Genomic DNA, 25,323 nt, shown 5'->3' with positions numbered 1-25,323 from the left:
TCATCTGTTAGAGCTACACAATAAAAACAACACTAAGTAAATATCCCTATAAGGGAATTATATAATCTCCTTATCATGCTTTCCAAACACTTCAACCCACAAAAATGAAGCCTGTAATTTCTTAAGAGTCCAAAAAATGTCCTATTTCAATGGAGATTTTGGATTTTCTTCAATAGTGTAAGGTTAGCACATTTCCTTTGGAAACATTTCTGGTACATTACCACATTTTCCTAGGAAGATCCTATGTTGATTTTAATCTTAATATGGGATGACAGAAATGGTACAAATACTGGCTGAGCACTTTTATTATGCATAAATTAGCAGCCTCTTTTCTCAGAGATTTTTAACTATCTCTGTTAAAGTTTATACATTTTTCATTTTTATACATTTCTCATTGATAAGAAAAAAAATATTTTCTCCTTGAATAGGGTATCCTTAGGCACTTGATACACTTGGACACGATGAATTTTTGTGCTGCATATATTCTTAAAAATTGCATTTTAAGCACATGTTAAAGAAAAGCCATCACTTTTTTAGAAATCTGATTTTTAAATTATCAGTGTACCATTATCTGGTTGGAAAAGCCTTTTAAAATGACCATTTCTATTTTATTCTCACTCTGCTTTTTTCTAAATCCCTCCCAAGAATTGTGAAATATATATTTACAGGTAAAAATTAACATAGGGAAATTTGCTTTCTTTAATGATATTCAATCCAGAAAGTCACATTTATACTCAGACAAGAGGTGGTCACTAAGTACAGTGGGTTCAGCTATTGCTAGGGGACACCTGTATCTCATGTCAGAGTGCTGGCTGGAGTCCCAGCTACCACACTTTCAATCTGGCTTCCTGCTAATGCATCCTGGCAGGCAGCCGATGATGGCTCAAGTGTTTGGGCTCCTGCCACCCAATGGGAGATCCAGATGGAGTTCCAGATTCCTAGCGTCAGCCTGATCCAGCCCTGGACTATAAAATCCATTTGGGGAGTGAACCAGCGGATAGAATCTCTCTCTCTCTCTTTCTCTTTCTCTCTCTCTACTATATAAACATAGATATATATTATAGATATATATAACTATAATTATATAAAAATTATATATATATATATATTGCTCTGCCTTATAAGTAGATGAAAATAAGCAGAGGTTGAAAAAAAAATACTACCCTTCTAAAACAAACATTAACAAAATCTCAACACAATCTATGTCAAACAGAAAACTCACAGTAAAACTTTAAGAAAAAAAGTAATTCAGTAATTTAGCTTAGGCACTTGATATACTACAATGAATTTTTGTGCTGCATATATTCATTAAGGTGCTCAGCCCACCTTAATCCAGTCACAATCTAATAAGCCTTCCTCTCAGTACTGTGTCTCCCAGTGGTAGAAAGCGAACAAAACAATGGCTCCTGGGTTCAAAAGTTTGCACGTTATAAGTTGCCCTGTAAGCTTTTACCTTCTGAAAAATCTCTTCAATCCATTCATTTCTATTAATTTCTATCAACTCACCCCAGCCTAAGCTATTACCGTAGTGTCTTACACAAAGATCAATAATTTCCTAATAACTCCCCAATCCAGTTTAGCCTTTCCCAATTCATTCTCCACAATTTAACCAATTGGGTCTGTACAAAATTTAAAATATGATAATGTGACTCTCCAGCTTAAAAACTTCATCATTCTAAGATCAAAATCCTGCATCTGTAGAGTCCATCGCTTGACTTTTTCCAATCACCTAGTCTTCTTTTTTTTTTTTTTTTTTTTGACAGGCAGAGTGGACAGTGAGAGAGAGACAGAGAGAAAGGTCTTCCTTTTGCCATTGGTTCACCCTCCAATGGCCGCTGGCGGCCGGCGCACCGCACTGATCCGAAGCCAGGAGCCAGGTGCTTCTCCTGGTCTCCCATGTGGGTGCAGGGCCCAAGGACCTGGGACATCCTCCACTGCACTCCCGGGCCACAGCAGAGAGCTGGACTGAAAGAGGGGCAACCGGGACAGAATCCGGCGCCCCAACAGGGACTAGAACCTGGTGTGCGATTAGCCTATTGAGCCACGGCGCCGGCCTCGATCACCTAGTCTTAATTCTATTTCTAAACATACCCGGCTCAATCACATTGTAGGATATAACGCATACCTCTTCAGACCACCCAACCCCATATCCTAGACACTCGCAATGTCTCAAACAAATCAGCTGCTTTATTTTCTTCATAACTTGTAGTTGGTATCTGAGAGATTTTCCCATTTGTTTGTATGTTTTCCTTATTGGGAAACATCCTGCATGAGGGCAGGTACCGTGAATTCCTTCCTAACAATTTTATTCTGGGTGACTAGGATCGTGTCTGGTACATAGCAGGTGATCAGAAAATATTTGTCAGGAAATGTTTAAGCAGTTAAGAGCATAGCACTGACACTTAGCAGCTGGCTATGTTATTCAATCTCTTTGATCCTCAATCTCAAAAATGGAGAATGTAAATATAGTACTGACTTAGCTCAATGCCTGTAAACTATAAATACTCAATAAAGTTAGCCAGTATATGATGATAATCATTAAAAAGATCATCATTCAGGTTGAAAATTCTCATTCATGAGCAGATATAATTAACAGAGAGAATGCTATTTACAATCACAACTACTAACGAGAAGGCCCCTTGTTATCCTGACCAGTTTGAATATGAAAAAGTGACCCTGCAATGAAGGCTTGATTTGATGTTGAGGGATGAACTGAGTTATTTCTAGATCTAGATCCAGGTATCTTGAATTTGGGACATACCAGAATTACAGATAACACATAGGGGAGAGATGGGAAAAGAAACAGAAAGAGAGAATCCAATGTATTATTCTTAGGCTGGGCCAGCAAAGTTTGAAGCGTCAGTGACACACCAAAGTGGGGTACTGACTAGCTAAAAATTTCTGTGCAGAGGGGAAATCTCACGTTCTATGTGAGGTTTTCTGAATTGCCATATTTCTTCCCCCCAAGCTTTAGTAAAGGCAAGTAGCAAAAATATGCTTATGTTGTTATTTTTACAGAAATCAAAGGAGTTAAGTGTGATCTATCTAATATCACAGTGGAGTACATATGGACACACAAGTCTACATGGGCTAGTTCTGTCTTCAACCCCACGAATGGCCACCACTTGACGATCCTACAAGCTCGGAATGAGCACACTGGCAGACTGCCCTGGTGAGGATGAACCCAGGAAGAGGCCCTTGCATGCCAAGGGAATGTGCTTGGGGCCATTTGTGTAGGAAATTCCGGAGGCTGAGGTGCTTAGCATGATCCAGGAGGTCAGACTGACTCAGGAAAATCCCCTTGATGATTAGTTATAAATTGTTTAACTCTGTGAAAGATGGCTCATTTCTTAAAACGCTGCAGAAAGTCTCAGTCTTGGAGTTAGAGGATAACATACTGTCAAGTAGATAGATTAACTGTGTCTGCTATAACCACAGTGTATTATAAAGACTCATTGAAGACATCATTTGGGAACTTAACATTGCCTGGGACATAGGTGGAATGCTTCCTGTTAGGATCTTCTATCAGTAGCATTACAGATAACATGATTGTTTGTATAGCACTGGTTCAAAAAGAGGTCTACAGATGCCAGATGCTTGATGGAGCTAATGAATCCATCCAAGATTCAAGAATAGGGTGGGTAGGAAGGAAACTAGAAAAATGCTGGGGCATTATTATTATTACAGTCATGTCAACTATAGCTTTAAATTATCACACAGAGTTTTCATGCTATCAGCTTTGCCAGCTTAAATAGGAACCATGCAGTTTGATGTCATCTTCTCTAACTCTTGGTTAAGATGTGGGGGAACCCATAGCATGGAAAATCTCAATGAAGAGATGAGTTCTGATATCCCTCTTGTTATCTGAACATTACTATTCTCTAAGAAAAAACAGATCCAGTACATCTTACCTCACAATATAAAATAATACAAATTCGGGAGTTAGAAGGTGTGAGTCAAAGAATGGCATTTCAGTGGGAAGGAGTGGTGTTACTTGCAAAGGCAAGAATAAGTATGCCAGTGTGACACCATGCGCACATAAGATAGGCTTTTTCAGAGATTTACAAAATGCCTTTGAGATGATTTGATCAGGAGAGGTCCCCATTTGGTGAGTAAACAGACTGCAGCTCAGATAAGTGAAGTGACTCGCTTTGCACTGGCAGTCAGGGGAAGCCCACATCCGCTAGCACTTTTTTGCCTGTTTCCACAACACCAGGCATCTAGTCTATAGGGTCTTGTGCTCAATTAATGGCATCATGAAAAACAGTTTTAGCCATTGTTCCTTCATTATAAAAATATTTTGTAAGACATTTATATTTATTAAAAAGCTGTCATAAGTTAAATAAAACCATATATATGTTCATGACATAATATGCTATTAATTAAATAGTCATCCTAGATTATAATGAAAACATACCAGCCTAATTAAATAAGAAAGCAGAAGGAGGGAAGAACACATAAAAATATGGCAATCTTCTATAAAGATTTGAATATGAATTTACCATAAAATAAATGAATGACTCTACAAGCAACTTAATGATATCTCCTGTATCACATGTGCATGACTAGGAAAGAGAAATTCTCATATAATAGGGTGTTCAAAGTACATAGGTGCTGATGTGTGCATGGGAACAAAGCACAAGCATGCAGCTTGCCAACAATCTGGTTTCAAATCTTTTGTAACGAGCTTATTTTCAGAGGGATATTCTAAATTAAGCATTCTTAAGGCTGTGCACAGAACCATGTTTAATCCATATGTAATTGGATTATGACAGCAAGAACTTTATGGAGTCTAAGTGTCATTTAAATCACTGCTGCTCAAGCATGAATGTCAGGCAAACTCGAGAAGCCAGAGATGGGTCTTTATGCCTAAGCACCAATCCTCCTGACATTTTCTGCTTGATCTCTTTTCCCCATACCTTCCTGGAAGCCTTGACTCCCAGCAGACACTGGTGACTAGTCCAATTCTGTACTAGCAAAGAGCAAGGAACAGGACTCTCTCCTACTTTTGCCCTGGCGGCAGGTGCAGAGATGGTCAGCAGTGACAGGAAGCTCTGGTGGGAGAAGCAAATGGGGTGAGGCAGAGGATATCAGGGGTAGCAGCTGAGGAGTGGTAAGAGGGGAATGAATGATAGTGGCTCCAGTGGAAAAAGGCGATGGGCCATGGACAGACAACTGGAAGTTAATTCTTTAGTCAAAAAGGCATAAATATTCTTATGAACATCCCATCTTGCTTCTTTTTTTATTTTTATTTTTTGACGCAGAGTGGACAGTGAGAGAGAGAGACAGAGAGAAAGGTCTTCCTTTGACGTTGGTTCACCCTCCAATGGCTGCCGCGGCTGGCACACTGCTGCTGGCACACTGCAGCCAGCGCACCGCGCTGATCCGAAGCCAGGAGCCAGGTGCTTCTCCTGGTTTTCCATGTGGGTGCAGGGCCCAAGCACTTGGGCCATCCTCCACTGCACTCCTGGGCCACAGCAGAGAGCTGGCCTGGAAGGGGGGCAACCGGGACAGAATCCGGCACCCCAACTGGGACTAGAACCTGGGGTGCCGGCGCCGCAGGCGGAGGATTAGCCTATTGAGCCATCTTGTTTCTTGAGCACAGTTCTGAATTAAGTAACAGTAGCTACTGACCAAAGTATAGTTGTATGTAGCCTGTGGATTTGCCACCCAGAACTTGAAAGCTCCTTACCACCAGCTACTACCCAGTGTAAGCCATTGTCTTCTATTCCCAGGACAAGAAGAAACTGCTGTAGTTTTCCAGCTTGTCTGTCATTGATTCTTTTCTCCCGCTCCTTCCATACACATATCCCACCCCTTACATCACACACAAGCAGAGAAGCCAGAGTGGTCTTTCTAAATCCAAGCATGCCACTCCCATGGAACTGTCCAACAACTGTCAATTATCCATGGTTTAAAATCCAATTCATTAGGTGGGGACTGTCACCTAATAGCACCTCTGATACTATTATCTGTCTCTCGCCTCTGCTTCTGTATTCCAACCACAGCTTTGGCTCCTGTCTTCAAGCTCGTTACACTCATTAGCTCCTCGACCTGGGATACTCTTCAACAAAATCTTCTGCATAGTTCATCATATTCTAGCCTCTGCTCAAAAGTCACTTCCTTCCAACTACACAATCTAGGGGTGCCTCCCACATTACTTTCCACATTATTGCCACATTTCCTTCAGAGCACTTAATATCCAATATTATTTAACTAGACTATTTGTTAGTTACAGACAAATACAGAGCCACGATCTTCTTTCTTGAAATAATCTAAATGAAGAAAACGACTCTTTGCCAGAGTTTCTTCATTTAAATCATTTCATTTTATTTCAAGGGTCATTCCCACTCTCTTCTGCTCCCCATCCCAAGCCATACCTTTAATAAAAATGCTCAGTTAGTTAATATTACAACTGAACACTCTTATTTTCTATTTGTTGTAATTGAGAGCACATAAGTACACTTCAGCAGCAGTGATTTTGTAAAAGTTATTGCAAGTCTTTAGAGGAGCAAGGAGGTCAATGGTAACCATGAGCTCCCCAACTTCCTTCTCCACAAGGCCTCTTCCTTCTCCAGAAGGAGCATCATGTACCTTCTTAAAGGCTTCACGTCAGGACCCTCACAGCCAGAAAAGCCATACTCCAACAGCAGTCACACGAGTATGACTTCCCAGATCCTGGTGCCAACACCCAGGAACAGGTCAATGTTGAGATGCCAGGACACCATCTTCATAAATTCTCCATGGATGAGGTTGATTTGCACAACCCCAGGTACCTCTGAGATTCCTGCCTTCATTTGTGGAGTCAAACAGCCTGCATTCAAATTTCTGCTTTGCCACAAACTAGCAATGTGAACTTCGGAGGCGAATTAGCCTCACCACCACCAACTGTTCTGCAACAAGGGAATCTGAGTCCAGCAGAAATGGTTTTTGAAAAAGTTACTTTTCAGTTTTTTCTTCTGAAAAATAGGGATTACAAGCATACTGATTCTCAAGGTTGTAATATGGGTAAACACCAGCCACGACTATCATGATTCCTCAGTAAAATCTTTTGTTTGCCCTTGTGTAACTGAAAAAGATCCAAAATTGGTATGCATTTAAATGTACATAAATGATTGTATAAATTCTTGAAAGGAAAACTGTATTTAAGAAGATATTTTACAGCAACTACACAGCAAAGAAGACAACAGATTTTTATCTCTAAGGAAGTATCTGAGAGCTTCTCAACTGCTGGTATTCCAAACCAGAGCTTCCCACAGAAAGACAACAGTATCGAAGTAGCCAGTTCAGGAAAGAAACCATTGCTAATCCTCAGTCTCACACACAGACCACATCCGCTTTTGACTTAGGTCAGTAACAAAACATTTAAATGAGCTTTTGAATAGCAATTTTGTTTGAACATTTCTATAGAATTTTATTTCCCTTACTGCAGAAAATTCAGTGGCAATTTAACAATTATCCAATTTTTTTTAACACACTACTGCACATTAGAACACTTTGGAAATGGAAAGAACTATAAAAGACATGAAACTTTTTCCCCAAGAAATGACAAAGGTACTTAGCAATGCTTGATATTCTTTTTGCTATCAAGCCAAGATAGAAAGGACTTTTAACTCTGAAATGCATGGACTCCATAGCCACATAAAATTGAGGTAATCTCACATGCTTTTGCAATCACAGAGTACTCTTAGCTAATTTTGCATGCTCAATCAGACTACAGCTATTAAAATTACAGATACATAATTTAATTTCTATCTATGCCTTCCCAAGTTCAGCTGTATCATTTTATAGAATTTGAATAGCTCTTTAAGACCAAAATGATCTATTTTGGCACTTCTTCAGCAATCGGATATAAACGAATAGTAAGTCATGGGACGAAACTTAACAAGAGCATAACACTGTAATTATTGTAAATCATATTTTTTACTTAGATATAAATTCTCAAAGATAAAAATTTACTAAAGATTTAGGACTCACTTGAATGCCAGTGTTGTGGACATTCTCACAAGCCTTTCATTTGACACAAATGTCACAGAAACAATTTAATTTCACTCTTGAGATGCTCTATTACTTTGGATTTTTTTCAACACATTATTTAATAAAAATCGCTTTAATTGTGCCAGTAAATTGACATTATTATAAAGAAGAACATTTCCAACCACTGACCCCAACTGCATTTCTTCAAGTAAGCAAATATATGATCACACCAAAGAAATAAAAAGGAAAAGATACCTGAGGGGAATACAAGGATACTTCATAAAGTTTGTGGTAAAGTCCAATTCCAAGATAAATTTATTTTGGAACCAAAAAAATGGAATTCTATGCATATTTTTCCACAATAAGTTTTTCATAAATTTCTTAAAGACCTCATATACATAGATTTCAAAAAAATTTTATGCCAGAATAAAGTTACCTTATAATTCAATTTTTAATTCCATTTTCTACAAACTTTTGAAGTTCACTTGTGTACTAAAATTAAAAATCTGTGGAGACATGTTATATTACCATCTCACAATTTTTGCTTTGTAAATTTAAACCTATTCTGTAATAAGTTATTTAAAAAAAACTCTAAAGAAAAAGACAATGCTTCTTTAGACAAACGTTCCAAGCTAAATCTTAGAGAAAGAGAAACACTGGGGCCTTGAATTTGTGTATCACAATAATATCAACTCAAGTTGTCACTATGTGTGGCTTACCTCGTCGTCTTTATACCAGGACAAGCTTTCGGCCGTAAGGACGAACCAGTATCCCTTGGAGCCTCCTTTCATGATGCCAATGTTGCTTATGGTGAGCCATCCCTTGCGAATCACCTACAAAAGAGCAGACATCAGCAGAGGTGCTTAGTGCAACAGCAGCCAACGAAGACTAAAGGTCTTGGGCTAAGTTAAAAACAAGACATAAATTTCAATAAAAATAGCATTGTTCCCTGAAGCTCAACCTCACTGAGCCATTCAAGAGAATTTATCTTCCCAAAGTACAGATGACCGGAGGGCAGTCTCTTCCATTAGTGAATGAAGTAAAAATCTCAGACTCATATGTATGGTGGAAGCATAGTGACTGAAACAGAGAGGAATGAAATGAGGCAGCCCGATACTGTGCCAGGCCTATTTATGGCATTGCTGCCACAATTAAAACATGTTTAGTTGCTTGGATGAACAATAAGCTCTCCATGCCACTGCCTCTTCTCTTCCAGCCTACTTGCCCATTTGTTTGCCTGGTTCGCAGCTCATTACAGTTTTCAGCAGAGACTGGCCAGCAAATGGTGAAAAGAAAAAACTCAAGCCAACCAATTAGCTCCTTGTTAACAGCCTTGAATAAGGCTGATTGAGAGAGAAAGCTGAAATAATAAACTAAAATGAAAAGTTTGAGGTTTTTCAAATTGTGTTGATTTATCCATCTACTTCTGGTTGTTATTTGCCATACTAGAAAACATGTAGCATCTTCATAAAAACCTTTATATAGCTTTTAAATTTTTAAACATAAACAACTTGGATTACAGATTTGACAGAAATTATTTATAAATGGCATTTAAGAGAAAATGTAATTTTTCTCTCACAGTTGTAAAGTTACATTCTGTTTCCCATATGGCATACTTTACCATGTCTTCCATGCTAGATAATTTTGTTGTCATAGAGTGAGATGTGAAACACTATATGGAATTGTATGATATTGTTCTAAAAGTCAAAAACTGCCATATAACAAAATCGCACAATATCCTAGAGAACCTAAAATATTTTTAAATATTACTTATTGAATAACTAACGAGTGCTAGATCAAAGAAAGATGAAATAACCTAATAATCAGGTTTCATTTTTATTTTGCTACTAAGATTTCTAGTAGAGGAGGAAAGTCAATCTTGGAGAAAATTACGAAATGAGTCAAAATTCTTATTATTGATCTTCCCAGGCCCTCTCCACATTTGCACTCCCTGTCACCTCGATTCCCTGTCTACTGCAGCATTTTTCAGGTGCCCATTCTTCCCGTAAGGGCTCTGTTGCTTTTACAGAGCCCCACAGAGCATCCGTCTCAGCTCCAGACTCAGGCAGTTTTTTCTAATGCTCAGAATTATCTTTTTCTTTTTACTTTCTGCTGTAGAAAAAAGAAAACACCATTTCTCAAAGTATGGCTCCTAACAACTATATTAAAATTATTAGGATGCTTTCTAAAAGTAGAGATTCTTGGGCCACCTACCAATTCAAATGAATCAGAATGTATACATATTAAACTCAGAAATGCACATTTTAACAAGCTCAAAAGGTGACTTTTATTCATATTGAAATTTGAAGACCACCGCATGTACACATACAATCAAAATTTCATTTTCCTTAGAGAAAATGATCGAATCTAGTTGTCAGTATGAAGTATCTGGTTAAATTATTTCACACTAAGATCATTATCTGCCCTAATAGGGCTTAAAAACAATACATCAATCATAGTACTCCATCAAAGCATACAACAGGTTGAGGATCCCTTATCCAAAATTATTGGGGCAGTAGCGTTTTAGCGTGTTTCAGATTTTGGAATAAGAGCATATACTTCACTTGTTGAATATTGTTAATCTAAAAGCCCCAAATCCAAAATGCTCCAAAATCTGAAACTTGTTGTGTGTCATTATTTCATTTCATTAGGTCTGTTAGGATAGAATAGAAGTCTTCCAGATACTATGCAAATGGCATAAGCAAATCACCAGTTTACCATAAGCAGAACTATGAAATTTCACACAATGAATATTTCTTAAGACTCTACCATATGTAAAGATGAAAAAGATGTATTGATACCACAATCCCTTCCCTTTACAATCTTATAAAATAGGGCAGAAGGGGGCCTGGTGCTGTGGTTCAGCAAGTGGGGCCAACGCTTGCAGTGCCTACATCCAGTGTGGGTGCCAGTTTGGGTCCCGGATGATCCGCTTCCAATCCAGCTCTCTGCTGTGGCCTGGAAAGACAGTGGAGGATGAACCAAGTCCTTGGGTCCCTGCACCCATATGGGAGACCTGGAGAAGGCTCCTGGCTCCTGGCTCCTAGCTCCTGGCTCCTGGCTTCGGATAGGTGCAGCTCTAGCTGTTGCGGTCATTTGGGGAGTGAACCAGCAGATGGAAGACCCCCCTCTCTCTCTGCCTCTGCCTCTCTGTAGCTCTGACTTTCAAATAAATATATAAATCTTTTAAAAAATTAGGGCAGAAGGCAGACTCATAGAGACATAATTTCAATATAACAGTATATTAACAGATGCACGCCAAGAAGGAGGAGGTATACTGGATGCAATTTAGGAAGTCTTAATAGACTGGTATCTCAGAAAGGCCTGAAGAGGAATAGAATGATGTGGACTAAGGAGTGATTTATTTGCCTATTTTTTTTTTTACTTGTTTTCCACAGATAAGGACAAATAAGAACAAAGTATGAAAGAACCACTTAGACTGAAAAATGTGAGGTGGGGATGAAGAAGTTGAGGCTGGAGGAAGATATGGGGTAAAGTTGGAGTGGATCCAGTTCAGTGACACCCTGAATTTCAATGTTCTCACTCCTACAGCAGCACCAAAACTAAACTTTAAGTTCACATCCCTAATGCAAGTATATTTATTTTAAAATTATATATATGTGCTCACTTAGGCAGCACATATACTAAGATTACGTATATGACCATGTGTCAATAAATTGTATATATCATATAGAAATAAAAATGGAAATTTGAACATATGACATAAAGATGAAATAAATAGTATTTTTTTAATTTTGGGGGTAATTAGCTTTTAGTTTTAGTTTTTTTTTTTTTAATTTATTTTATCTATTTGAAAGACAAAGTTACAGAGGGAGATAGAGAGAGATCTTCCATCTGATGGTTCACTCCCCAAATGGCTGCAATGGCCACGGCTGAGCCGATCCGGAGCCAGGAGCTTCTTCCAGGTCTCCCACATGGGTGCAGGGGCTCAGACAATTGAGCCATCCCCCGCTGTTTTCCCAGGCACATTGGTAGGGAGCTGGATTGGAAGTGCAGCAGTCAGGACTCCAACCGGTGCCCATATGGGATGCTGGCACTGCAGGCAGGGGCTTTAACCTATTGTGCCAGAGCATCGGCCCCAGTATGTTTTTATTTTTTAAAATTTTGGGGGAGAAATGCATGTGTATCACTGGCAGTTAAAACTCTGAGCAAAACAGCAATGGCTCTCCATGGAATCCTGGGGAAATATAATACTTCAGAGGTAATCACAGAAGAATCTGGAAGAAATGTCAGGGAAAGAAAAACCAACAAGGTCATGAAAGCCAAAGGAAATGAATTTCCAGGATTGGGTGGTGGTAAAGATTGTCAAGATCAGCACAGAAAAGGACATTAAAGAACAGTGCTGAGAGTCACGGCGTCTTCAGCTATGCCATTTCCAGTGTGGTGGTGGTGGAGTGAGGAGTTAGAGTTCACGGGCTTGAAAAGTGAATGAGAAGAGACAATCACTGAAGAGAGGGTAGCGAGAGAGTTAAACACTGACTAGGGAACAGACTCAAAGGAAGTGGTTATGGCTGGTGGTGTTTGGTTTTCAAGGGAAGGTGGGGTTGGAGAGTTTTTGTATGGGCAACAATTGAGTTCAAGAGGGGACTTCAGAAAGTTCATAGAAAACAGAATTAAAAGATTAGTTCATTTGGGTGGAAAAAATTTTTGACATCTTTTTCATTACATACACTTTCATGAAATTTTTTGAAAACTTCTCACATTTATGATTTGAGAGGAATTAAACAGCACAGAGTAAGGGATTAGTGGTACAGACAAGATAATAGAGGGATAAGGAAGATGGCACCAGGTTCGAAGAAGAGCCCAGGGAAGGAGCTGGCCTTGAACAGGAATGGCTGCCTGATCTAGGAGCTGGGGGGAGTTGGGAGGGTGAGGGCAGACATATGATGAGGAAAAAGGTAGGAAATTGAAGAAGGTGATCTTTGATCTCCTGCTAAAAGAGAAAAGACTAGAGTATCTGCAGGAAAGTGAGGAGGTGAGATTAGAAAGGATTGAAGATAGGATACAGTATTGAAATAGAAATTGAGTGAGACTGAACTCAACTAGAATTACAAAAAAAAAGAAAAGTTCAAAAGCAGAGAATGAACATAAAAAACCTGCAGGAACAAAATAAGTACAGCTGCATTATATTTTCCAGGGGGACTCTGCATACTTGATACACAAAAGGGGAAGATAATTGGGACTTGATCCAGGGTTCTAAGCTCCAGGACTCAAGTGACCTAATTACCTGGGTGAAAAGATGATGAAGGGTTGGGGCAAGAGGGTAATTCAGTCTATGCCAGGCAAAGAAGTAAGGTCAGGGAGCTCTAATTGAGAAGTAGAAAATGAAAATATAACAGGAACTACAGTGGTTAAAAAGTTGGGGTGGGGGGTGGGGGTGGGAAGCAGATACTATGCCAGTACAGGAAAAATTGAGTTTTCAGAGTTTAAGATGACATGAAGAAAAAATTGCCTGACTTTATTGGTTCCATTAGATTCATCTCTCAAAGATGCACCACTGTTTTTAGAAGCATTTAATGTTTTAGCTGGAAAAGACATTTATTAAACATTACTTAGTCGAGTAGATATAGTAATTTGGGCTATATGAGAACTATGTTAAAAATAACAATGTAAAAGGCATTTGCAAAGAATTGACACAAAAAATAATTAGAATGTATTCAATATTATCCCCATGGCATTATAGCTATTTGCATTTCAAGGAGTTTTATAAGTTGGAGAAAAAAAGAAGAAGCTTATAGCTACCATGTTGTTAAGTACACAAGGCCCACGTGCCCTCCTAGCCACCCTAGGAAGTGTATTCTGCACCGAACACTGCCACAATTAAGTTGCTGTCATAAAGTTCAAGAAGAGTTGAACCAATCCTAGCCCTTCCTTTTTACAACAGAGGAAGCATATTTGCCACAAATTGCTTTTCCCAGCAGCAATCAGCTCAAAATAGGAATTCAGAAAAAATAGTTCCTAATGTACCTTTTCACTAAGAAATTTAGTGACAGAGAGAAAACATGAAATCAAGGTTTAAAAAGGGGGGAGAATAAGATAGGAAAATGTAGACGCATTCAAGTGAAAATGGACAGGACACAGGAGGTAAGAATGCTAAGGCGAAATTAATCAAAAGAAAACAAAGGAAACTGAGTAGTCAAGAGAAGACAAGATTAAATAAAATTTCAAAAGAATGTCATGACAAATGGGATTGGTTGTAGGGTCCCTTCAAGAAGAAAGAGAGAATACAAAAAGTTAACTTTATATTCAAATATAAATTACCAAAAAAAACCCTATCAACATTCACTACAATAGCCACTTATGGTTTCTTACTATTTGAATATCAAATTCTGTTTTGATTCCCCGAGTAAACAAAGACAAGTAAGCCCATAATTATATGACTAGAAAGGACCTTGAGAGCTGAAAGGGCATGTTCTTATTTGTTTGGCTGGAGACAAACTTTTTTAAAAAATTCACTGCCATAAATATCACCCAAGCTTCTTTCACCAAATATAGAAACTTTGAAAGCAACTGCAAGACCAACAATGGGGACAATGCAATCGTACAGCCTCTTCTCTTGATGTCAAGACTACCCGAGGCCAGCGCCGTGGCTTAACGGGTTAATCCTCCGCTTTGCGGCGCCGGCACACTGGGTTCTAGTCCCGGTTGGGGCACCGGATTCTGTCCCGGTTGCCCCTCTTCCAGGCCAGCTCTCTGCTATGGCCCAGGAAGGCAGTGGAGGATGGCCCAAGTGCTTGTGCCCTGCACCCGCATGGGAGACCAGGAGAAGCACCTGTCTCCTGGCTTCGGATCAGTGAGATGCGCTGGCCGCAGCGGCCATTGGAGGGTGAACCAACAGCGAAAAGGAAGACCTTTCTCTCTGTCTCTCTCTCTATCCACTCTGCCTGTCAAAAAAAAAAAAAAAAAAAAAGACTACCCTAACAGAGTAAGCATTCTAGTTTCCTCCATGCTATTAGAAAGAATACCTCATTATAGCTGGCAAAACCTGTTTGTTATGGGTAAGTTCAGACCCCAACATCTGGCAGGCACACTAAATCATAAAATTAATACACAGCCAAGGAATAAAGCTATGGAGAGAAAAAAATGACATGTGGAAAAGTTTAGTGTGGCCAGGGCCTTCAACTTTATTTGTGAGCAAAGAGTTTAGAACTTGGCCTTACTTATGGTGGACCATGCAAGGTTTTGTTATTTGTTTGTTTTTGTTTTTCCCAGCTATGCAGGTGGCTTTTAACTGGGACAGCCTAGGTTGGGGTTGTAAACCATAGCCCATTTGATAATTTGATTTTGGCAGATTACAAAATCTTATATGTAGCCTAGTTGACACACATAGGGCTACGTGGGCAGATGGTGGGGAGCAGCTTGGCTCCATCACAGGCATGGGCCAGTCACCCAGATGGTTGGGAGGGGTCTCCTTTTGGACACACAGGCATTCTCAAGATATAGGCTGCTTATCCTTAAATTTGGCTGGCAGATATGTTTCTGAGAAGCTATGTTCTCTGCTAAAGAGCCAACCACAAAGAGAAAAAAGCCTTCCAAAACACAGGCTGATAGGCCTCAGGATATAAAGTCAGATCTATTACTTTTACCCTATAAGATAGCAGCTGAGGTTCAATGCACCACAGAGCATTCTTCTGGTTCTAGCTTTAGTTTATTAGGACATACCCAGGTAGAACGGGTTAGATTGGTTGCCCTCAAAGCCATTCTGTACTCTGGTCCAGGGCAAAGAGGGAACTGCAGAGACCAAATCTTAACTCATAAGATTTATTCACAGACTTAAGGGCCCCATCACCACAGGATACGATACCAGGAGAGAATAACAAAAGCAAAAGGAAAGTAAAAGTTATGAGATTTAGAATACATAGTATGAGAAATGAAGGTAATGCAAAAGAACAGTGGTGATTGGGGTTGCCATCACTGAGAACTCTCAGACTTCACAATAGGCAGCAACATTTCAAGTGTCCTTCTCTGAGACTGTATGTACAGTTTTGAGGATAAATTGTATAATATTAAAGCTAACCTCTTGAGAGATGTCTCCCAATAAATATATAGGTTCACAAAAAAACTAGTAATGCAGCTGATTTGCAGCCTGGCAGAGATACAACCTGGAAGATTTTATTCGTCTACTTTTTCTGAATCAATACCCCTGAATTTCTGCTATAATTAGTGGAAACACATCGAAAAGGGGTCTAGGGATGTAAACAGGACCTGTTTAAAGACTAGGGGATCTATTTGTTTCATTAAACTTGGTTGCTGTAGAGCTAGTGCTGGGATTGTCTTTCGCCTGTAGAGCTAGTGCTGGGATTGTCTTTCACGACCCATTCTTAGTATCATTTATGAAGTGAGGAACACAGAGGCTATTTCAGTTGGAAGGAACAACAGGTACTTCTGGAGCCCAGCTCAGGATGCAGCTGCTGAAGGAACCCCAAGTCTACCTGGTCAAGAGAACCTGTGTGGCTGAGGCTGACAATACAGTGTGGACTGAGTGAGGACTTCAATTTGATGTTCCACAAATATCTTAAACTTCGAAAACTCCTTTGACAATGTAACATACATTTCGGCTTTAATTTCCAGGAACTTCATAGCAGCAGGGGTTCATGTTCACACTGAGAACATGTCTATATTATTGACATTTTATTACTAATATATATTACTGATTTCACTTGATCACTGCAGAATCTCTGAAAGACTAAAGAAACAACATGGTTGAATGTAATTTGAAAGAGGAAATAAAATAAGGAGCAAATTTTTACACTTGGGAACAGACTGGTCATCTTGGAGCCCTGTATAGAAGCACTGTTTTGACCTGTAGCAGAGCCTTCTGTCCACTGGGGTCTTAGAAGGAGGCCAGGGAAGCCACAGTTAGCTTTGGAGGAATGGCTTCACGAAGGTAGGAGCAGGATTGAGCCTGTTGATCTCTCCTCCAAAAGGGGGATAGTCAAAGCACAGTTAACCACCAGCTTCATGGTTAAGCCCAGTAGAGTAAAAAGTATTCTTCCCCAAGGAATACAGGAGATTGGGTGGGGAGAGCACTCCTGTTGTTTCCTCATCATTCATTCCACCCCAGGGAGCGTAAAGTTTGACTTCTAGGATTGGGAAAGGTAGGCAGGGAGTATGATCCAGTAACAACTCTATACTGGTATTACTATTATCTGATGTTATGCTTCAGGAAATGGAGGCAAACAGAAGTTAAATAACTCATAGAGTGTCATCCAGGTAAACAGGTTTTGCCTTCCCCATTCTTTGTGGGAACTGGCCTGCCCAGAAGGACATATGCTCTAAACAGAGAGAAGAAGGTTCATGCCTGCAGCTGTAAGGGATAAATTCAATTCAGGGAAGTGCTCAAAGGTCCTTCTCACCTAACACTATTGGTCAGTCGGGCGGCCAGTATTTCCTGAGTGCATGTGGACCAGGCACTATGCCAGGTGCCCTGCCCTGAGGATCACATGCCCAGCTGTGTCTTTCCACTAGCCTAAATATTATAATAGATAAATTTTCACATTTGATGAACTAATCTTATCACAGGGACAAATAAGTGTGGAAGAATACCAAGTAAGGTAACACAAAGAAATTTAGATGAATCAAAATTAATTATCTTAATAAAATTAAGATGAAAAAATTCAAAAATTTGATGAAATATTTTTTTATTATTTTCAAGACTCTAAAAAAATCAATCTGCCACTACTGTGAAGTAATTGTACATCTGAATGTTCCTCATGGTTTTAACTTTCTAGGAAACCAGAGTCTTGAAAGTATCTAAAAGAGGCAAAGAAAAAACTACAATTAAAGACTCCATTTCTAGGAATTCAATGATAAAAACAATAGCTAACATTTACTAAACACTATTGTGTGTCAGGCATTTTGCTAAGAGCTCCACACATTTCTTGTAAGCTACTTAAATAACAATCCTATGAAGGAGGTAATATTTTCCTGATGTGACAGATGGGGAAACAGAGATCAGGCTCCTATTTAGCTGTCAGGCCCATTCTTATAACAATCAATAGGCCTTCCTTATAGGAGCTCACATACTGTTTTTTTTTTTTTTTTATTTTTTTATTTTTTTTTTTTAATTAAACTTTTATTTAATGAATATAAATTTCCAAAGTATAGCTTATGGGTTACAATGGCTTCCCCCCTCCCATAACTTCCCTCCCGCCCGCTACCCTCCCCTTTCCCGCTCCCTTTCCCCTTCCATTCATGTAAAGATTCATTTTCAATTCTCTTTGTATACAGAAGATCAGTTTAGTATATATTAGGTAAAGATTTCAACTTTTTGCCCATATAGCAACATCAAGTGAAAAAACTACCATTGGATTACTAATTATAGCATTAAATAGCAATGTACAGCACATTAAAGACAGAGATCCTACATAATTTTTTTTTTCAAATTAATTAATTTTCTATGCCATTTCCGTTTTAACACCAGGTTGTTTTTTTTTTTTTTTTCATTTCCAATTCTCTTTATATACAGAAGATCACTTCAGTATATAATTAGCAAAGACCTCATCAGTCTGCGCCCACACAGAAATGCAAAGTATAAAAATACCGTTTCAGTACCAGTCATAGCATCACTTGGCTTTAGACGACACATTAGGGACAGATCCCACATGGGGTGTAAGTACACAGTGACTCCTGTTGCTGATTTAACAATTTGACACTCCTGTTCATGGCGTCAGTAATCTCCCTAGGCTCTAGTCATGAGTTGCCAGGGCTATGGAAGCCTTTAGAGTTCGCTGACTTTGATCTTATTCCGATAGGGTCATAGTCAAAGTGGAGGTTCTCTCCTCCCTTCGGAGAAGGGTACCTCCTTCTTTGATGGCCCCGTTCTTTCCACTGGGATCTCACTCACAGAGATCATTCATTTAGGTCTTTTTTTTTTTTTCCATGATATCTTGGCTTTCCATGCCTGCTATACTCTCATGGGCTCTTCAGCCAGATCTGAATGCCTTGAGGGCTGATTCTGAGGCCAGAGTGTTGTTTAGGACATCTGCCATCCTATGAGTCTGCTGTGTATCCCACTTCCCATGTTGGATCTTTCTCTCCCTTTTTGATTCTATCAGTTAGTATTAGCAGATACTTGTCTTGTTTGTGTGATCTCTTTGAGTCTTAGACCTATCAGAGCTATCAATTGTGAGCTGAAATTGGTCACTTGGACTAGTGCGATGGCATTGGTACATGCCATCTTGATGGAATTGTGTTGGAATCCCCTGGCACGTTTCTAACTCCACCATTTGCGGCCAGTCCGATTGAGCATGTTCCAAATTGTTCATCTCCTCCCTCTCTTTTTCCACTCTTAGATTTAACAGGGATCACTTTTCAGTTAAAATTTAAACACCTAAGAATAATTGTGTGTTAATTACTGAGTTCAACCAATAGTACTAGAACAACAACAATAACAACAAATACTAAAATGGATAAAGTATTACATTGTACATCTAAAGTCAGGACAGGAGCTGATCAGTTCATTGTTGCTTATAGTGTCCATTTCACTTAACAGGTTTCCCCTTTGGCGCTCAGTTGTCACCGATCAGGGAAAACATATGATATTTGTCTCTTTGGGACTGGCTTAATTCACTCAGCATGATGTTTTCCAGATTGCTCCATCTTGTTGCAAATGACTGGGTTTCGTTGTTTCTTACTGCTGTATAGTATTCTATGGAGTACATGTCCCATAATTTCTTTATCCAGTCTACTGTTGATGGGCATTTGGGTTGGTTCCAGGTCTTAGCTATTGTGAATTGAGCTGCAATAAACATTAATGTGCAGATGGCTTTTTTATTAGCCAAATTAATTTCCTTTGGGTAAATTCCAAGGAGTGGGATGGCTGGGTTGTATGGTAGGGTTATGTTCAGGTTTCTGAGGAATCTCCAGACAGACTTCCATAGTGGCTTAACCAGTTTGCATTCCCACCAATAGTGGGTTAGTGTCCCTTTTTCCCCACATCCTCTCCAGCATCTGTTGTTGGTAGATTTCTGAATGTGAGCCATTCTCACCGGGGTGAGGTGGAACCTCATTGTGGTTTTGATTTGCATTTCTCTGATTGCTAGTGATCTTGAACATTTTTTCATGTGTCTGTTGGCCATTTGGATTTCCTCTTTCGAAAAATGTCTATTGAGGTCCTTGGCCCATCTCTTTAGTGGGTTGTTTGTTTTGTTGTTGTGGATTTTCTTGATTTCTTTGTAGATTCTGGTTATCAATCCTTTATCTGTAGTATAGTTTGCGAATATTTTTTCCCATTCTGTTGGTTGCCTCTTCACTTTCCTGACTGTTTCTTTTGAAGTACAGAAACTTCTCAATTTGATGCAATCCCAAATGTTAATTTTGGTTTTGACTGCCTGTGCTGTTGGAGTATTTTCCAGGAAGTCTTTGCCTGTGCCTATATCTTGCAGGGTTTCTCCAATGCTCTCTAATAATTTGATGGTTTCGGGTCGTAGATTTAAGTCTTTAATCCATGTTGAGTGGATTTTTGTGTAAGGTGATAGGTATGGGTCTTGCTTCAAGCTTCTGCACGTGGAAATCCAATTTTCCCAGCACCATTTATTGAATAGACTGTCCTTATTCCAGGGATTAGATTTGGATCTTTGGTCAAATATAAGTTGGCTGTAGATGTTTGGATTGATTTCTGGTGTTTCTATTCTGTTCCATTGGTCTATCCATCTGTTTCTGTACCAGTACCATGCTGTTTTGATAACAACTGCCCTGTAGTATGACCTGAAATCAGGTATTGTGATGCCTCCGGCTTTGTTTTTGTTGTACAGGATTGCTTTGGCTATTCGAGGTCTTCTGTGTCTCCATATGAATTTCAGCATCGTTTTTTCTAGGTCTGAGAAGAAGGTCTTCGGGATCTTAATGGGTATTGCATTGAATGTATAAATTGCTTTTGGGAGAATAGACATTTTGATGATATTGATTCTTCCAATCCATGAGCATGGAAGATTTCTCCATTTTTTTGGTATCCTCTTCTATTTCTTTCTTTAAGGTTTTGTAGTTTTCATCGTAGAGATCTTTAACGTCTTTGGTTAAGTTTATTCCAAGATATTTGATTGTTTTTGTAGCTATTGTGAATGGGATTGATTTTAGAAGTTCTTCCTCAGCCGTGGCATTGCCTGTGTATACAAAGGCTGTTGATTTTTGTGGATTGATTTTATATCCTGCTACTTTGCCAAACTCTTCGATGAGTTCCAGCAGTCTCTTAGTAGAGTTCTTTGGGTCCCCTAAATAAAGAATCATATCATCTGCAAAGAGGGATAGTTTGAGTTCGTCCTTCCCGATTTGTATCCCTTTAATTTCTTTTTCTTGCCTAATAGCTCTGGCCAAAACTTCCAGAACTATATTGAATAGCAGTGGTGAGAGAGGGCATCCCTGTCTGGTACCAGATTTCAGTGAAAATGCTTCCAACTTTTCCCCATTCAATAGGATGTTGGCCGTGGGTTTTTCATATATTGCTTTGATTGTATTGAGGAATGTTCCTTCCATACCCAGTTTGCTTAGAGTTTTCATCATGAAAGGGTGTTGTATTTTATCAAATGCTTTCTCTGCGTCTATTGAGAGAATCATATGGTTTTTCTTCTGCAGTCTGTTAATGTAGTGTATTACGTTGATTGTTTTGCGAATGTTGAACCATCCCTGCATACCGGGGATGAATCCCACTTGGTCTGGGTGGATGATCTTTCTGATGTGTTGTTGCATTCTATTGGCCAGAATTTTATTGAGTATTTTTGCATCTATGTTCATCAGGGATATTGGTCTGTAATTCTCTTTCAATGTTGCGTCTCTTTCTGGCTTAGGAATTAAGGTGATGGTGGCTTCATAGAAAGAATTTGGGAGGATTCCCTCTTTTTCGATTGCTCTGAATAGTTTGAGAAGAATTGGAGTTAGTTCTTCTCTAAATGCCTGGTAGAACTCAGCAGTGAATCCATCTGGCCCTGGGCTTTTCTTTGTTGGGAGGGCCTTTATTACTGTTTCAATTTCTGTGTCAGTTATTGGTCTGTTTAGGTTTTCTATGTCTTCCTGGCTCAATTTAGGGAGGTTGTATGTGTCCAAGAATCTGTCCATTTCTGATAGATTTCCCTGTTTGCTGGCATACAAGTCCTTGTAGTAATTTCTGATGATTCTTTTTATTTCTGTGGCGTCTGTTGTTACGTTTCCCATTTCATCTCTGATCCTATTGATTTGGGTCTTTTCTCTTCTTTTTTTAGTTAGTTGGGCCAATGGGGTGTCAATTTTGTTTATTTTTTCAAAAAACCAGCTCCTCGTTTGGCTGATTTTTTGTAATGTTTTTTTGGATTCAATCCTGTTGATTTCTTCTCTGATTTTAATTATTTCTCTTCTCCTACTGGGTTTGGGTTTGGCTTGCTGCAGATTTTCTAGATCCTTGAGATGACTTGAAAGCTCATCTATTTGGTGCCTTTCCAATTTCTTGATGTAGGCACCTATTGATATAAACTTTCCTCTTAACACTGCTTTTGTTGTATCCCATAGGTTTTGGTATGTTGTGCTGTTATCCTCATTTACTTCCAGAAAATTTTTGATTTCTCTTTTAATTTCTTCTATGACCCATTGTTCATTCAGGAGCATGTTGTTCAATCTCCATGTGTTTGCACGTGCTCTAGGGATTCCTGAGTTGCCAATTTCCAATTTCATTCCTTTGTGGTCTGAGAAGCTGCATGGTATGATTCTAATTCTTTTGAATTTGCTGAGACTTGCTTTATGGCCTAGTATGTGGTCAATCCTAGAGAGGGTTCCATGTACTGCTGAGAAGAATGTAAAGTCCTTAGATGTAGGATGAAATGTTCTGTAGATATCTGTTAGATCCATTTGGGCTATAGTGTCATTTAAATCTACTGTCTCCTTGTTGATCTTCTGTCCTGTTGATCTGTCTATCTCTGAGAGTGGAGTATTGAAGTCCCCCAGTACTATTGTATTGGGGTCTAAGTCTCCCTTTAAGTCCCTTAACAAGTCTTTTAAATAAGCTGGTGCCCTATGATTAGGTGCATATATGTTGATAATCGTTATATCTTCCTGTTGAATGGATCCCTTAATCATTATATAGTGCCCCTCTTTGTCTCTCCTAACAGTTTTTGTGGTAAAGTTTATGTTGTCCGATATTAAGATGGCTACGCCCGCTCTCTTTTCATTTCTGTTGGCGTGGTATATCTTTTTCCAGCCTTTCACTCTCAGCTTGTATGGATCATTGTTGGATAGATGGGTTTCTTGTAAGCAGCAAAAGGATGGGTTTTGTTCCTTAACCCAGTCAGCCAATCGGTGTCTTTTAACTGGACAGTTCAAGCCATTAACATTCAATGTGACTATTGAGAAGGAGTAACTTTGCCCTGCCATTTGCCAAAGATATTTTCTAATATCTGGTTTGAGATTCCTGTGATCTTTTGCTGTGAGGTTTCCTTCCTTTAACTTCTTTCATATTGGTGACCGTGTTTCTGTGTTTCTGTATGTAACACATCTTTAAGCATCTTTTGCAGGGCTGGACGAGTGGCGACAAATTCTTTCAATTTCTGTTTGCTGTGAAAGGTCTTAATTTCACCTTCATTCACAAATGAGAGCTTTGCAGGATATAATATTCTGGGCTGGCAGTTTTTCTCTCTTAGTACCTGGGCTATATCTCGCCATTCTCTCCTGGCTTGTAGGGTTTCTGATGAGAAATCAGCTGTAAGTCTAATTGGAGATCCTCTGAGAGTAATCTGGCGTTTCTCTCTTGCACATTTTAGGATCTTTTCTTTGTGTTTCACTGTGGTGAGTTTGATTACGACGTGTCGTGGTGAGGATCTCTTTTGATCATGTTTATTAGGGGTTCTCTGAGCTTCCTGTACTAGGATGTCTCTGTCCTTCTCCAAACTTGGGAAATTTTCTGCTAGTATCTCACTAAAAAGGCCTTCTAATCCTTTCTCCCTTTCCATGCCTTCAGGAACTCCTAGAACCCGAATGTTAGGTTTTTTAATAGTATCCTGTAGGTTCCTGACAGTATTTTTTAGATTTCTGATTTCTTCTTCTTTTCTTTGATTTGACTGTTTCCTTTCCTGTTCTCTGTCTTCTAATTCCGATATTCTCTCTTCTGCTTCACCCATTCTGTTTTTAAGGCTCTCTAATGTGTTTGCCATTTGATCTATTGTGTTCTTCATTTCATTGTGGTTTTTTGTCAGTATCGCGAATTCCTGCTCCATTAGTTTTTTCATTTCATTTTGATTCCTCCTTAATATTTCATTTTCACGGGAGAGATTTTCTATCTTGTCCATTAAGGATTTCTGTAGTTCAAGAATTTGTTTTTGAGAACTTCTTAATGTTCTTATCATAAATTTTTTGAAATCTGTATCTTTCATTTCTTCTATCTCATAATCTTCATAATCTTGCATTGGCGTGTCTTGTTCACTTGGGGGCGTCATAGTGCCTTCCCTGTCCTTGGTACCTCCGCTTCTATGTTTCTTGCTTGGCATGTTAGAGATAATTTGTGGTGTTTTTGTTTTTGTTTTTTTCTCTCGTTATACTATGCCTCTAAGTGAGCTGTCTGCTTTGTTGGAGCCTTAGGGGCTGTGATGGGTGTGGCCAGAGAGCTATGCTTGTTTCTTCAGGTTTAAGGCTGTGTAAAGAGCAACTCTCCCAGATTTCTCACTCACTTGCTCCTTGCTGGCTTGCTCTCTCTCTCTCTCTTTTTTTTTTTTTTTTTTTTTGACTCAGTTGGGAGTGGGGTTGAGTGTAGTTGAAATCTGGCCTTTGTGAGTATTCGTTTGATCTACCCCTGGGACCATCCACAGAGATTATGCAGCCCTCAATGTGTTCTCCAGTTTCGCTAAAGATACTGAGTTTGGCTGAGCTTTACATATGTAAATTCGCAGTGTTCTTTGTTTTGCTTGGTGAGTGAAGGGAGAGGCCTCTGTTTCCCCTCCCCCCAATGTCTCGGACTTCTCAGGTCTTTGTCTTACCCTCCTCCTCCGTTCCCGCGCTGGCGAGATTCTGAGGCTCTGGCTCCTCTCTCGCCGCTGCCACTCGGCTCCTCTCGGTTGGTTTTCCACGCGGTGGGTTCCCTGTAAGTCCTCTGTGTCTCATCCACGAGATCCGGAAGCGTTTCCTCTGCAGTTTTTTTCTTGAGTCTTTTCCTGAGGCTACAGTAATTCCACTTTTATGAAAGTTTATTTTCCCAAACTAAGGCACACGTCCTCACTATCCGCCATCTTGGCTCCGCCCCTCTGGAAGAAAAAGGAGCTCACATACTGTTTTCTGCTTTGCTCCGCCCTACAGAGGACACTCAGAGAATTGAGCCTCTTAGCCCTTGAGTGAAACAAAATTTCTGGTGATTTGGTTTCCAAGTCCCAGCTC

The 25,323-nt window shown here is 39.4% G+C and overlaps 1 protein-coding gene across 6 annotated transcripts in view; it reads right to left on the bottom strand.

Annotated features, from left to right (window-relative positions):
- Positions 1–25,323, bottom strand: part of DNM3 (dynamin 3) — a 707,825-nt gene that overhangs the window by 326,557 nt on the left and 355,945 nt on the right. For 5 of the 6 annotated variants that reach the window (XM_062192784.1, XM_062192786.1, XM_062192785.1 and 2 more), the window contains one exon: positions 8,697–8,810. In XM_062192784.1, the coding sequence (XP_062048768.1) occupies positions 8,697–8,810 (114 nt within the window). Of the gene's footprint in view, positions 1–6,344; positions 7,070–8,696; positions 8,811–25,323 lie in introns of those variants that run through there. The other variant, XM_062192790.1, reaches the window with a different exon arrangement.

The sequence above is a fragment of the Lepus europaeus genome, chromosome 5, assembly GCF_033115175.1.
Source record: "Lepus europaeus isolate LE1 chromosome 5, mLepTim1.pri, whole genome shotgun sequence".
NCBI classification, from domain to species: domain Eukaryota; kingdom Metazoa; phylum Chordata; class Mammalia; order Lagomorpha; family Leporidae; genus Lepus; species Lepus europaeus.
Note: the sequence above shows the minus strand (reverse complement) of the source record. Positions and strands in the feature narration are given on the sequence as shown.